The sequence below is a fragment of the Armigeres subalbatus genome, chromosome 2 (assembly GCF_024139115.2).
Source record: "Armigeres subalbatus isolate Guangzhou_Male chromosome 2, GZ_Asu_2, whole genome shotgun sequence".
Classification (NCBI taxonomy): Eukaryota; Metazoa; Arthropoda; class Insecta; order Diptera; family Culicidae; genus Armigeres; species Armigeres subalbatus.
Genome location: NC_085140.1, coordinates 342,630,061 through 342,646,503, shown reverse-complemented (window position 1 = coordinate 342,646,503; position 16,443 = coordinate 342,630,061). Strand labels below are relative to the sequence as shown.

The following is a 16,443-nucleotide window of genomic DNA, read 5'->3' as shown; positions in this document are numbered from 1 at the left end:
GACGGTATGTGGCGGCGAAGGATGAACCACGAGCTCGTCCAACTCTACGATGGCCACTAGGCGGAAAGTTGTTGAAAGAAAGTTGAATATACCATTTGGCCGAACAGACCATTAGGCCGAGAGTCATTTGGCCGAAAGGATCATTTGGCAGAAAGGGTTATTTGGCCGAAAGGGTCATTTATCCGAAAGGGTCATTTCGCCGAAAGCAGTGTTGTCCTACACTCAGTGCAAAAAAATCTGCTCTTTTATTTTACTCCATCTAAACGATTCTATGGTCTTAACTAAGTGAGTTCAACTAATAGAGGGATATTTGAATTTTCTAAATAAGGACTATTCAGTTTATAAAGAGGACACGTTGTATTGTCGATGTTTTTTAAACCATCAATCTTTTAAGCGATCTGTTTTGTTCCGTTGAATATATTACCTGACCTTCTAGACATGAAATCCAATTATCAACGAAACAATTCTAACTCAGAAACTTGAGATATTTATGACAATTCCAACTTGTTTAATTTTCAACAGCTAAAACCGTTTATATTCCGTTTTCGGGCTGCTACAGGTTCTACTGTTTCTGGATATCGACAAATCAATGACAGTGTGTTTCTTTCTGATCTTCTTGATGATTTTGTTGACATCCCGATTTACATTTTTTATTATAACTGTCAATTTAGCTTATAAAAAATGTGTTGCCTAGGATGTGGTGGGGTTCGACAGTGGGCTCTGTTAAACTTCTATAAAAAGCTGCATGTGTCCCCAAGCAGACCCTATCAAAGCGACCGTGTGCCGCTCAAAGCGCACTAGCTCAGTCCTGGTTTTGGATGGAACTTTAAACAAATTTGACCCGACTGATCGAGCGTCTGTCCACCAAGGAGGTGCGACTCCAACAGCGTCTGTTCTGGCATCCAGCGGCTGAGTATGAAATGCTATTCTCCGGAAGCTATACCTAAGATGGCAGCCCCATCCCGGTGGATAGGGAACCTTGGGCCAACAACCTACTGTTCCCGAAACATCAATTTGTTCGAGAATCCGATAATGAAAGAATACGGACTGATTTTACGGCGACGACTCTTAGCGCGAAACAACGGACACGAATAGGAACATGGAACGTTTTAACCCCAGCCCAGCAGGGTAAATTGGCACAACTTGCCAATGAGGCACGCCGCATGAAGCTTGAGATCCTGGGACTGAGTGAAGTCCGTTGGCCAAACATTGGGAAAACACAGAACGCCGTCGGGACAAGTTCTGCTATACTCTGGTTTACGAGGTGAACACGCTCCCCGGCATCGCGGAGTTGGCTTCCTACTAAGCGCTCAGGCACACTCTGCGCTTATGAAGTGGGAACCTATAAGTGAAAGGATAATCGTTGCCAGATTTAGAACACGGGTCCGAAACCTTACTATAATCCAATGTTATGCGCCAACCGATGCTGCCGATCTGCAAGACAAAAAGAACTTCTACAGTCAACTCAATGCCGTCGTAGATAGAATTCCGAAGGGTGATATCAAGATCTGTTTGGGCGACTTCAATGCGAAGATCGGATCCGACAACTCGAACCATGAGCGCATTATGGGACGCCATGGTCTCGGAGAAATGAGCGAAAACGGAGAGCTGTTCGCAGAATTTTGTGGTAATAACGACATGGTGATCGGGGGATCGCTCTTCCCTCATCGACCGGTTCACAAGGTCACGTGGGTCTCCCGTGACGGCTTTACAGAAAATCAAATTGACCACATCTGCATCAGCCGAAAATGGAAACGGAGCCTTCTTGATGTACGGAATAAACGTAGTGCCGATATCGCGTCTGATCATCACCTCCTCATCGGCGAAATACGCCTGCGCATTGCGCGGATTCGTCGGCAGGAGGAAAGAGTTGGACAACGATTCAACATACGCCGACTGGAATATGCCACGGTGAAACGGTCCTTCGTTGAAGAACTGGAGACGCGTGCTGCAGATATTCCGGAAGGTGGCAGCGTGGAAGACCAATGGACCGCCATCAAGAATGCCTTCATCGCCACCAGCGAGAACAATCTGGGCGAACTACGCACCCAGAGAAAACAATGGATCACCGATGAGACCTGGAGGAAGATAGAGGAGCGAAGAGAAGCCAAAGCTGCGATAGAGCGATCGAAAACCAGAGGAGCCAAAGTCTTAGCCCGTCAACGATACACGGCTCTTGAGAAGGAAGTAAAACGCTCATGTCGACGGGACAAGCGAGCGTGGGCAGACTCTCTGGCCGACGAAGGAGAGAGAGCCGCCGCAACCGGGGACATTCGCCTCCTCTACGATATCTCACGACGCTTAAGCGGGGCGAAGATGAATGCAACGATGCCTGTGAAAGACGTGAATGATCAGTTATTGACCGACCCAACTGACCAGCTGAAACGCTGGTTCGAGCACTTCGAAAAACTCACTCAAGCGCCAACCAGGCCATCACCACCTCGGCATGATCTGCCTAGGAACCGACGTATAACACGTGTCAATACGGAAGCTCCATCACTGCTAGAGATGCAAACAGCCATCCAAAGCATGAAATCGAATAAAGCCCCAGGGGTCGACCGCATATCAGCCGAGATGCTCAAAGCTGACCCCATGACATCCGCTCAACTACTGCATCGTTTATTTCGTAATATCTGGGACACCGCAACTTTCCCGGTCGACTGGATGCAAGGTATCTTACTGAAGGTGCCCAAAAGGGTGACCTGACTGTATGCGATAACTGGCGAGGCATTATGTTGCTGTGTACCGTTCTCAAAGTTCAGTGCAAAATTATCCTAGCCCGGATTCAGGAGAAGATCGATGCAACCCTCCGGCGGCAGCAAGCCGGATTCCGTGCCGGAAGATCCTGTGTGGACCATATTGTCACGCTCCGCATCATTTTGGAGCAGGTCAACGAATTCCAAGAGTCCCTTTACTTGGTATTCATTGACTACGAAAAAGCTTTCGACCGTCTCAATCACGAGAATATGTGGGGCGCCCTGAGACGCAAGGGGTTCCTTGAGAAAATCATCGGCCCCATCGAAGCACAGTACGAGGCCTTTTCGTGTAGAGTGCTGCACAATGGTCCTGTCCGACCCTATCCGGGTCGTAGCTGGTGTGAGGCAAGGATGTATTCTATCACTGTTACTGTTCCTCATCGTAATCGATGAGATTCTGGTAGATGCGATTGACCGTGAACCAAACCGCGGGCTGTTATGGCAGCCTATAACCATGGAGCACCTAAACGACTTCGAATTGGCGGATGACGTTGCACTACTCGCGCAACGGCGCTCCTGATATGCAGAGTAAGCTCAACGACCTTGCCGAGCGCTCCTCCTCGACAGGTTTAGTCATCAACGTCAACAAAACCAAATCGTTGGATGTAAACACGGTGACTCCTTCCAGTTTCACAGCAGCCGGGCAACCAGTGGAGAATGTTGAAAGCTTCCAATATCTTGGTAGCCAAATGGCGTCAGACGGCGGTACCAAGATCGACATAGGCGCACGGATCAAGAAAGCAAGGGCTGCCTTTGCGAGTTTAAGAATATCTGGAAAAAACAGGCAGATAAGTGATAACGCACCAAAATACGAATTTTCAACTCTAACGTGAAATCCGTGCTGATATACGCTAGCGAAACATGGTGTGTATCAGTGGAGAACACTCAACGGCTGCAGGTGTTCATTAACAGATGCCTGCGGTATATAATTCGGGCCTGGTGGCCTCACAATTGGATCTCAAACAACGAGCTTCATCGTCGTTGTCACCAGAGGCCGATAACAACAGAAATTCGGGTTCGGAAGTGGGGCTGGGTCGGCCACACTCTACGTAGGGGCGGAAACGAAATCTGTAAGCAAGCATTAGACTGGAACCCAGCGGGACATCGCAGCAGAGGCAGACCCAGAGGCTCATGGCGGAGAAGCCCCAATAAAGAAATAAAAGAAGTCGACCGAAATCTAACCTGGCAACAGGTTAAAGCGATAGCCGGGCATCGCTCAGGATGGAGATCTTTCAAGTCGGCCCTTTGCACCACCGGAGGTGTACAGGATCCATAAAAAAAAAAACAGTGTATTATAATATACGATAAAGCAGATTTTATCAAAATTGACCAATCTGTCTGTTTTATATCGTCATGTAAAAGTGTCCTCTCAACTGAACAGTCCTTATCATGGCAAACTGTAGAAATATGCACGCCAGAGTCACAGGAGCGCGCGCACTAAAAACACACTGTAGTGTTTTCACTGTATTTCTAGCGATCTCAGGCCAGACCAGTACGTTGCTAGTACCTATGTTTTACGTTCCGCAGACGGATTAAATGCTGGGTAGGAACACGGTTGGTATTTCCGTCCAGTGTCGTAGGGGCTAAAGTTAACTAAAACAACGTCCATTATCTAGAACTCCACTATAGCAGAATGATTCTCCTAAGCTTACGATTTGGTACGGATGAGTTTGGCAAAAAAGAGTCTCTTCTATTGGTTTTCGAGACTATGACGATGTTTCAATTGTTAGGGCATTGCTTACATGTTGAGTCACCAGTACATGTTGTACACTCGTCAGCGAGATCGTTTCTTGAATGGAACGAATGTGGCGAATGACGTCGCCAAGCGTTTCCGAAACGACCTCATAATCGATTCCTGCACTGCTGGTACTAATCTTAGTTCTCAGTTGACTTTGCCCCTTGCGGTTGCTCCGTCGTTTTTTTTTTGGGTAAGCCGATTGTCCGAACAACCAACTTCAGCCACCCGTGCTTAGTTCCTGATAGTGTTATTGCTGTCCATATTTGTGATGAAGATGTCGATTGTTGAATGAGCTTCAGACCGATAATTGGGGCTCAGAATGAATATCTGTTGTCCAGATCTTCTGATTACGAATTTTGTTTTCACCAACATGATGGAGCTACGCACCGGAATAGTCGGGCAATGGTTTTTATTTCAACTTCTTCATTTGAGAAATATGTCAGCAATATATGCAATATTTTGTTATAAATTCTTTGTCCCAGAAGAAGAAAAGAGAGTTCCATGATCGTCATAACACAATGCGATATAATCATTACGAATAGCAATTCTTGTAACACAATCAGTTAATTTTGTTCTTTGCAATAACATTATTTGTAATAATTTGAGTTATTTTCATTACTTTTCATGTAACACATCGTTTTTGTTAAAACTATGAGATATTTTGTTACAATTTTGTTAAATCAACTACTAATGGTACATGTTTTATAATAACCCTTGTTATAAAAAAATGCTGTAACAGAATAACAAGTTCTGATATGAATCTGTTACCATCTACTAGTCGGGTAATTAGTAGTTATATGGATCACACACTTTGCGACTCATTCAGTGATAGTCTTAACTGTAATCAATGCTAATTACCACGTTTCGAGCACACAGAGAGTGTCCTCAGTGACAGTGTCGATGAAAAGAGTGTTGTTTATACAGTCTATGCCTTGAACAGTCATGCGATGATGGTCGGAATTAGGATCCAGTTTACTTCATGAAATTGAATATTTTAAGCATGGCGATGCTCCAGATCCGATACCCGTTTGCCGTGGTTTGGAACCTCTGCCATAGACTGTCTGGTCGTGGTGACGATTCGCATGAAGCTAACTCCGGCCTCTCCCGCACCAACTTCACCGAGCCTAACCACCAATCGAACAAATCCAAAGTGCAAGAGCAGCGTCATTACCAATACAAATATCAAGTTTATTTTTATGAAGTTTTATATTTTTGCATATGGGGGTGAGAGGTGGGTAACGTGGTGCAATAATATTATTCTGTTTGGTAGATTTTTTTATTGGGATCCACTTTTCCACCCGTTTGTTGTTTATTCGTATGCAAGCGCGAAAGGATTCGCGTACTGCTGTCGTGTCGCGATGTTATGCGAGTTTATATTTCTATATATTGTGTCTTGTACTCGAATGTTGGAAGATGGGCTCGTTCGGACACCTCGCCGCTTCAGTAGAACTTTGGCTTCTCCTAACCGTAGACGTCCTGCGTGAGGGAAATTCGGTGAATTGTGAAACGCTTCCATACCGGTCCATTGTCGGTCGATGTGACAGAACCGGGAAAGATCGTGATGTAGTACGGCTTGATTGCTGCAGAGTATGTCATCAACCGGCAAAGTGCTTGTGAGAGTTTATTACGTAATTTTAGCTGCATCTGTAGTGAAACCAAAATACAATGTATACAATGCCGATGGAGACAACTTCACGAATTTGATGGACCATCAGCCAGAGTTAACTCAGTGCGGTTTGCCATGTGCCACCCGTTGAAGAGCATTGCTCTAGTAAATGGCCTACAAAGTTAGGCGCCCTATCTTCGTAGTAAACGAGCAGAAGTGCCATCTAGGAAATAAATCAGCTGAGCTTGCAGCTACTTTCTGGTAGATGTCGGTGAGAGTGTGATTTGTGGTTCACGTGAATGTAGATTGCCTCGCACCCATGAAGTGTTATATCAATCGTCGGAATACCACACGGTAAGGGCGGTTGGGCTGCAGGCCCACCCACACAGAACCGAGACAAGACGATCCAGCACAGGGCCCTAATGCTCCATCTTGGATGGCTGTTTATGGTGGCGGCAGTGTTTCAGGACGTAACCGAGCCAGCACACTGTTGTGAACATTGTTGGAGATATGCGCAAGGACTTTATTACTACTGTTTAGCACTGACAATACTGCAGCAGGGTATGTCGCTCACCAAGGGTTGGAAGATCAAGGTAGGGGGTGTTCGATAATAATGCTTGAGAGCCGTTGCGCTTTTCAGTGAAGTTTGGTGAACCGATCGTGTTGAATTGACGCGTGTCTCGAAACGGTGTGGCCTTGACATCAATGCCAAGTGAAACTATTTTGGGTGAAGAAGATTTTTTTAAATAATTTTGGTGCAGTATTAATGAACTGTTCCTACAGCACCGTCCGCAGGGAAGTTATCATAGAATAGCAGTTTCTTCACTATCGCGGCGTTTGATTGATAGACAAACGTTTGAAATGGATAGGAATTAGTGTAGCTTCAATGCTGTTTCCGGGCCACGATAAAATGAGGAGCTGCAGTAGATTGAACTGCAAATCAATTGTAACGCAATGCGTTGTAAACAATTGCTTTCAATCAAAATGTATGCATCGAACATTCATAAAAAGCCTTTAGGGTCGAAGAATTCTGCAACATTATTGCCACTATGCATTTGCCACTATTTTGTGCTCATGGAAATAAACATATTTGCATGTATATAGTGCTAAAAGCATCCGATACAAGTAATAGCGCTTAAGTTTTCATATGCACGGAGATTTGAGATTACACATTTTATGTTTCAAAATCACCCACCTTGAATTGCAATATGGAGCTGTCAAAAAGGTGGGTTATTCCAAATTTACGAAAAATGTGTTAAAAGCACCCACCTTGAAATTGTATTAAGAAGTCTCGAAGGTGGGTCTTTTTCACTCTGTTAAGGCTGAAAATAAACTTAGCAATCGTGAACGAAGTTAAGAGATCATTGCCGCATCGCAAGTAATTATTTTCGAGAATTTAATAAAAATGTAGACTTATTCGTAAAATTATTGATAATTATTCGTCAACACTCAATAGCCTACAGGTAAGCCTGTTACACATGCATTGTATAATTTCTATAAGATTTTTTTCTTCTTTTTAAAAGATCCGTGAATGGACATTCGTCATGGAGGAAGAGAAAAAGCTTTCAATATTCCTTGGTATACTGATCAAGTCCTGCTGCTTTGGAACGGTCCGCTGCCGAGAGGATTCAAAGATACCTCAGGGGTTTGTTTCTCTCTCCAAATTATAATCAAATCCAACAAGACATGTCAACAAAAACGTGTCAGAAGCGCTGAGGTTCAAGGATATGTAATTACTGTTCAATTGAAATATGTTACTGTCAATGTAATTAATGTTTTTGCAATTAAATAAACAACAATTCATTAGCACATAATATGGTCTTCGGTTTATAATCTTCTCGATAATCTTGTATAGAATTATCTCCAAATTTCATACCATTATTTTCATGCACATGGGTACTTTTCACCCATCAGACGAAAATCTTGCTTCGAGACTTGACGTACAGGACTCGTACTCACTTATGAGTAAAAACCTTTTACCCACGTTGTGGGTTAGTCCACTTTTCTCGAAGGTGGGTGAAAAATCACCCATTTCTGAGTTTTCCTATTTCTCCGTGTGGTAAACATAACTCGTTAGTCAGAATTAGGAAGAATTTTCAAACCTATTTTTTCGTTATTAAGTTAGATATCTAAATATAATGGAGGTAATAAACTATAGAGGACAGTTGTCGCTGCGGTTCCCTTTGTAATCGTACCCAAACATGTTGGGTACCCATCTGTCAAAACGTACTGATTTTTCCTTTGTTGACATTTAGTTCCCTATCCTCTCCCTGAAAAGATGTTTCGCCAGTGACGACAGCGACAATCTTGCTCTATAGTTTATTACCTCCATTCTAAATATTAACTAGAAAACATCGGGAAATCAACATGACTATACCGCTTCCGGATTTCGCTTCCCAGGAATGAAATTCATGGAAACATAAGGTTTACATGAGCAGGTGCAGGAAAGGTTTTTGAATAACTGAAAGGAAGTAAACCTTAACCTAATAAGCGGCTGTCACAGTTTAATTTTTGCGATAACATTGATGCAAAATTGTTGATAATATGTGTTTGCATACTCCTTCTTTCTTACTCATACTATTGTGACAAATTCTTCTGTAACATAAAAAAAATGTTAGTAGGAACACGGCAGGTATTTCCGTCCATCGTCGAAGCTAAAACCAACGAAAGCAACGTACATTTTCTAGAACTCCACTATAGCAGAACGCAGAATGTTTCTCTTGAGCTTACGATTTGGTACGTATGAGTTTTACAAAAAAGCGTCTCTTTTATTGGTTTTCGAGACTATGACGAACAGACGAAAATACCTGCCGTGTCCCTATCCAATATATTATTGAAATTTAAAAGTGATCCCCGAAGTTATTTTTGGGACTAAGAAACTTGGGGTTAACAACCAAAGAAAAAATCGATTACTCAGTCAAATTTATCAAATCCTTGATGTCGCGAAGAAATATTACGGCCGCGGCAGTGCTTCGTGCGCCAACCTTATTGTAGAATCTGCACTCCCCTATTGTGCGCTCTGGCACATTCTTGCAACGTTGCAGCTATGTTATCGGTGGTAGTGTCTATTCCGTATTCCTCCATCATCTCCTGTGACTTTTGAAGCTCAGTTTATCATCGAGCATCACCCCCAATTGTTGAAGAGATCTCCTGGAGGTGATCTTTTTTGTCTTTATTTAGGAGAGTTTCAGCCCGAGGCTGGCTCATCTCCGGTGTAGGGGATCTTTGTTTTATGATACATCAGCTGTAGCTTCTTGCTACGCAACCATTGCTAGACGGGACTGATCGAATAAGCTGCAGTCAATTTGACCTCTTCAATTGTCTAAGACGAATTAATTACTGTCCATTTAATTCCACCAGTTAATTTTCGTTATCTTTGCAGATACGTATTTCGACCACAACTGTGTGGTCGTCTTCAATGTCTCGTACTTGACTCGACTTGAGTCGAGTCAAGTACGGAACTTAAAGCGACCACACAGTTGTGGTCGAAATACGTATCTGCAAAGATAACGAAAATTAACTGGTGGAATTAAATGGACAGTACTTAATTCGTCTTAGACGGTTAAATACATTCCACTAAAAAAGCTTTATATATTTTTCTTCTCTTCAAATGACTTTCCGTAAACAACCTCTCCGAAAGCCGAATCGCTCGCTCGACAATCCTCCCGTCCCTCCGCGAATGGTGACAGCCTGTTCAAGATTAACTTCTTCAGTAGCTAGATGACAACTTCTTTCAATCACTGCTATTTACTTTTGCTACTTTTCACTATCAGCATCGACAAAGTGCGATAACTCATGCTCTCGGCTCTGAGCATAACAAAACATTGCTCCCAAAAGTAGCCTTCAATGGTTATGTCGCAACGTTTTGGTTGTCTCCTTTCTGCCTCTTGCTGGATGAGCAACAATCAGACTTGAGTCATATCGTACCAAAAAAGCACAATGCAAATATTTCCTTGGCTGCCAGTCTTCCAGTTCGGAATTTTAAAAAGATAAGTAATTAATAATTAATAAGTAATAAAGTAAATAATTTAACTTTTGCGTGGTTATATTTTTGTCGCCGACATGTAATTGAAAATAAATACCGTGAAGAGTTTTGGACTTCAGAATACATTTTTGGTTGCATAGCTCAATTTGCGTGATATTATTACTCTGCTTTCTATGAATAAATAAAGAGTATGTATCTGTTTAGACTATTTCGTAACCACAATTCTAACCATGCTTATGTAAAAAAATCACTGGAGTCGCTTTTTATGCGGGTTCTTTTTATACGACTTTTAAAACGTGGATTAACATAGCATAGCATGGCATAGTTACGTTGTTGATGTAGTGACACATTCCAGCGTAACGCGACACCATGAGGAGCCGACTTTCAGCGAGAAATTAGGTCTGCATTCGAAAATTAGCCTCGGGGACATATGATTAAACAGGTTTAAAATTATCCTCACTAAATTTCCTTTCTGATAGTATATTCATTTTGAGATTTTTCGCTTTGAATATGAGAAATAGAGCGCGCTGGATTTCGTAACGCGACACCATCGCTGAATTGCACTTTTTTGCATTTTGAAATGCAATTGCGTTTTTCAGCTCTGGTATACGGTTTGGAGTCTCGATTTATTCTAAGCATTTCTCGTATACATCAACAGAAATGAGGCTGTGAATTAAAATCGCAGGAAAAACGGAAATTATAACGAAAATAACTGAATTGATATGAACACCGCCGCGTTGCGCTGATCGACAAACAGTCTCCTGCAAATGGTGTCGCGTTACGCAAACGTGTTTGATAGAATACGTAATTTCAGCCTATTTCGATGCGACATGTTATTTTCGACACAGAATATTATCACATTATCTATATCGTTGAATGTAGTTCGAGTTGGTGGTTACGATCTGGAGTTTCAGATATTGAAGTTTGAGGGACTAACCGGCACAAATATAGAACTGAACCAATTCCATTCGTATCACATATTCAGTTTTAGAAACAAATTAAATGGTAATGGGTTTTCCTATTTTTATATTAGTCACACCCAAGTATGACCCGGATCGGTTTTTAAGTACGTGGTCAGACGATCGATCCCCCTAGAAGTGAGTTTTTTACACTGAAAAGTTCTATATTGCCTTTTTTCTACGTTAACCATTTTGAAAGGTGATGATGGCTCAAGAAGCTCAGCAATGTTGAAGAGGAATATTTCTGTCGTTTTTATTCGTTTCTACTGGAACGTTGTCTGTTTTCAACTTGTTGTTTATTTCCGAAAAGATTGGAATACGTCTCATGTCTCGGCCAATGTTTATCACAAGAACGTATGGATCGTGCCCTGAGTGCACTACTTTTAACTACATTTTCAATCTTTACGATATCATCAACACTACTCAGAAAATAAATACCTACTCAATTTTGAGAATAGTGTTTATATCCTGGTGTAAAATAATTGTCTTATTATTGTATATTCATTCAGGTCAAAGCGAAGTTCATTAGGAGGCCTGATATAATATGGCTGGTTCATCTCGATTAACATAAAATAGAATTTTTTTTCAATTTATCACTCGGCAGCTCTCTGTTAACCTTTTCGGTAGGCCCTTATTCTTGCATTGGATTGGAGAAGTTTTTTGCTTATATCTTCGACTACCGGGGACCAACACTCTTAACTTATTTCACCGATATTGACTGTCACAATCTCTGCTAAAGTTCTTAAGATGAAATATTGACTAAATTGACGTATGTTCACGGCATCTTCTTTGAGTGCTGACGTACTCGAAAGGAAAATTAACTAAAATATTAAAAATCATCAAATTTAATGGAGAAAAGAAAACACGAGTTTTTCGGTTCCTCAAAGCTAAAAATATGTTTAGCAAAGTTTGACTCTGGGAATTTCGCTCGACACTTCCGGAACCAGCACTTGGAAGCGGCGATCAAAAACAATTTGTGTAAGGCTGATACTCCTGCAAGAAAACCAAAGTATGTTCCAAAACTACTACTATTAATAAGCCAACCTTCATGGAAGGTTGCATGAAACTTGTCACGATCCATCACCTTCTTCTCACATGCTCACAGTAAGGTGCGCAGTTCACTAGCTCCAATTAGCAGTAGGAGTTAGGAGACGTAATTAAAAAAAATGACGTAAATATTGCCATAGTAACAATAGTTGTCAAGGAAACCCGTGGAACAAAATATACTTTGTATTTTGAAAGCACCGTTGTGGCGCATTAAGTCGCTAGTTTCTCAAGAGTTGTTCTATTAATAAATTGGACAAGAACATAGAGAACTTGGTAGGTCTGGATGTGCTGAACATTAGGGTTGACACTAACATCATTGGACTACTTATTCAAGCTTGAAAATAACAGCAACAAGTAGTTGTAAACATTTCCAAAACAGCTAGAGGAACTGTTCCGTTTTCCATCTCACTGAACATATATTCATATCATCGCAAAACAAAGAAATACATAAATACCGCTAAACGATTTTCACATTTCGTGGCTGCAAACAACATGCATGGTTGAGAACACGCTAACTTTCACCTACTCAGTGACTGAGTAAAATTGTATTGCCGTCTCATTTCTTCCCACGGAAATTTTACTCAATTTCCGTCAAAATCAGGACAACTCAACACTATGAGTAATCCTGCTTTTGACGGAAATTGAGTAAAATTTCCGTGTGAAGGAAAGAGACGGCAATATAATTTTACTCAGTCACTGAGTAGGTGAAAGTTAGAGTGAAGGAAGTGGACAATCCTTTTCGTGCTCCGCTGCTTGAGTCCCTGCCCGATCAATAATGCATAACAAAATTATAACAAGGCGAGTTATTTATTTCAGAAAAATATTGTAACAAAATGTGTTATAAATTTGGCTGGTTAGTTGTTAAAATAATAAAAATTATATCAAAAATACCTCTAGCCGTAACACAACAGAGGTTGATACCTTCATATCAATATTATACCAAACGTTGATATAACTTGTCTGTACAAAAATCTACTTTCAAGGTAATTGCCTACATCACGGGTAGAAATCTGGTACGCTACCACAACGGATGTCCATCCGTAATGTAGGCAACTTTGTTCCTGTATTAATATCGGGCGAGTTTAAGTTATACTGTAGGTGATTACCTCCGATTTTGACGTAGGACTTACGTCTTTCTTTACTATACTGGGTGTCATTCAGATTTTTGGAAATCGAGAGCGTTACGCTGGAAGGGAAGATTTTGAACGTTACTAGCGCCTTTATCTTTCGATGGATTTTTAAGATTTAAATATCAATCGACTCGGACACTCTCCTCTCCACCATTTTGCCTTCATTGAAACTTAAGATTATTAACAATAAGCTATTGAAAATTTCATTTCTTGTCAAAGCCAGTAAAAAATTCATATATAACCAATCCCGTGCATTCCTAACACGGACATCAGAATGCGGTATGTCACGGGCCTTGGGGGGTATCGGAAGATTTTCTTTGTGTTTAAAAGAAGCAGTGTCTGCCATGTACGAATCATTACAATTTGTGACAGCAGCGCGTACTGACGTGCTTTTTGCTCGCTCATTTTTCGTTTCGTTCGTTCGTTCGTTCGTTCGTTTACCTACACAGTGGGTCGTATGAATAAAAAGTAGTAAGTTCAACTTTACTACATTTTCAGTAGTAAACGTCACTTGTGGAACATGTTCGTATGAATAAAAGAGACTTTACTACACTTCACATTTCGAACATACTACAAACAACTGATTCGGTATGAATAAAACAAGAGTTTACTACTGATATCTTGCAGTCTGCTCAAGACGTTGCTACTCATATTTCAGATGCCGGTCGATCAGAATCGAAGCGAATTGGCTTTGTTCTTGAAAATAGAAGTCCAATTTAGGGAAAACAAACAAAACAGACATGTTTTTTGTTGATTAGCCGCAAAAATATGATGAAATCATCATCGTCATCATGGGGTCTATTTTGTTTTGACATTTCTCCGTGTAGTAAATGGTAGTAAACTGTAGTAAAGGCTAAGTTCGAATGTAGCATATGCCATAAGTTCGAAAATATTTTTATTCATATCAAACATGTAGTTTTTTCTGTGGACTTTATTTTTGAGTAGATACTACAAGCGCTGAGTTTTGCTACTTTTTATTCATACGACCCAGTGACAGCATGCAGTCACCAGCGGTAGAACTGCCGGTGAGTCTGCGAATATGCACGAAAGAAGTGGGCGCATTTTTTGTAATTCTGTGCTTGATGATGGTCGGATGCAGTGGTGTAGGTTGCGATGGATGCAATCGCCCATCGCTTCGCTCGGAGCTCACGGCTAGAGGCCGATGATGGCCAAGGCAGCTAGGGCAGCGGTGGTGGATAAAGAAGAATAAAATTAGAGAGATTTGGTCTGCTCATCCATGAAAAGTGATTGGTTAATCCACATAATCCCGGGATAAGTACGAGTCATGTCATATGACTGACTATATGTTAAGTTGTGCTTGGTACTAAACGACACGTATATTAAAACATGGTGATATACTATAACAGTTCTGATTCCCCAGCAATAAAAAATCAACACTGATGAAAATAAAAATTTGATTAAAATAACTACTTTCATTTATTTGCAGAAGGCATTAGCAATTAAAGATGCACAATCAGCAATAGTGTTAATATCCATTTTAGATTTGAAAATTTCGCTGTAAATCTTTTTAAAAAAGTCCGCAAAAAATAATTTCCAGAAGAATATTTAAATAAACTTTATCTTATTCTTTGTTTTTCATTTTCTGAGAAATTGTATTATAAAATTTAACGTAGACTCGGAGTTTGGAATCAACATTAAATAATTTTATTATATATTATTTTATATATTATATCTGTTATAGTAGGGTTACTGCTCCTTGTCTTGTTTCTCATTGTTGTGACTTTTTCTGCAGTAAGCACGCATGTTAGCAAAAAAGAAGCAACGAAATTGGTGCTGTATTTCTTTGTTTGGAAAACAGGACAGTTCCCCTAAAATAGCACATTCTGCCCAAGTCTGAAAATTTTGTGAATAGAATTTTAAACTTCAAATACTATCATCAATAAGATATCTATAAATGCCCTACATTTGCTTGAGTAAAGCAATTCTAATTCAAAAAATGTATTCAATTATTAATTTTATTTCCAGAAGTTTTGAATGAACAAGTTGCTAATAATTCTACAAAGCATGGAAGTTGTCGTTTCCAATATCAATACCTATAATCAAACTCCATAGATCTAAAAGTTAAATGTAAATACGTTACGTTTATACAAGTCCTACGTCTACTCGCGGTTATGTTGAAAACATTACCCATTGCTTTTTCTAGTCTTGCAAGCAGCAGGGCATGGTTAACTTTGTCATGGCATCATTCATTATAAAAAAAGTCTGAAACTCGATTTATGCATATGCATAACATATGATAGATTTAGTTCGATAAATGTATTGGAGGCTAACCACTTCCTTCACTGGGTCTTGATCCCACAAAACCAGTACGCTTGACAGACGTGCTTTTCCTACTAAGCTACGAAGGACCTCCATCGTCCACAGTAACTTAGCGGGTACTGATGAAACCAAATTCCCAGCACCAGGCACGTTACCGAGCTCTCGTAATCTATTTATCAGAACTAACTCTCTCACATGTATTTTTGTACAATGCCTACCAAGTAGGATGAGTATTAAGTACTGTCTGGGTCCTACACGCTTTCTTCATTGGCAGTGCGCAGTGCTCGATGAAGTAGGGTTGTGTGAGGTTGTGCCAGTGGGTCATCAGACCATAACCCGACAACATAAGCAAATAAAGATTGCCACTCGGGGTCAGTTCATTCAAAATTAATTGCCTATATAGGGCCCCTCTTGATGATTGCTAGAATACAGGTAATGCAGCCATTAACGAAGCAGGGGAGAACAACGTCGGGTATGAGGGACGAAGTCGACGGAACGATTGATTGGCCGAAGAATGCAACAAGGAACCCGGCAGAACGTGGAATGCTATAGACGGAAGCGGAGACAGCAGACCCGCCTTTTTATAAGAAGAAACGCCGTCTGGAAGAAGCAGGGTGCAAGGAGATGAAACAGCTGTGCCGTTCTCATGAAAAACGTTAATTTTATCAGAAGCTCAACGCATCCCGTAAAGGCTTCGTATCGCGAGCCGAGATGTGCTGGGATAAGGATGGGAGTATCTTGACAGACGCACGTGTGGTGATCGAAAGATGGAAGCAGCACTAGGCCGAATGTTGTTTAGTCTAATATACCATTTGTCCGAACAGACCATTAGGCCGAAAGTCTTTTGGCCGAAAGGGTAATTTGGTAGAAAGGGTCATTTGGTAGAAAGGGTCATTGGGCCGAAAGGGTCATTTGGCGAATAAGACATTTGGTCGAATAGGT

The 16,443-nt window shown here is 41.1% G+C and overlaps 1 protein-coding gene across 5 annotated transcripts in view; it reads left to right on the top strand.

The window, feature by feature from the left end:
* LOC134212860 (serine/threonine-protein phosphatase 6 regulatory ankyrin repeat subunit B-like) overlaps positions 1–16,443 on the top strand; it is a 224,217-nt gene that overhangs the window by 69,493 nt on the left and 138,281 nt on the right. For 2 of the 5 annotated variants that reach the window (XM_062691109.1, XM_062691108.1), the window contains exon 1: positions 6,511–6,693. The exons of the other annotated variants lie outside the window; for them this stretch is intronic. In XM_062691109.1, the coding sequence (XP_062547093.1) occupies positions 6,523–6,693 (171 nt within the window). In that variant the 5' untranslated portion in view covers positions 6,511–6,522. Of the gene's footprint in view, positions 1–6,510; positions 6,694–16,443 lie in introns of those variants that run through there. 5 annotated transcript variants of the gene reach the window in all.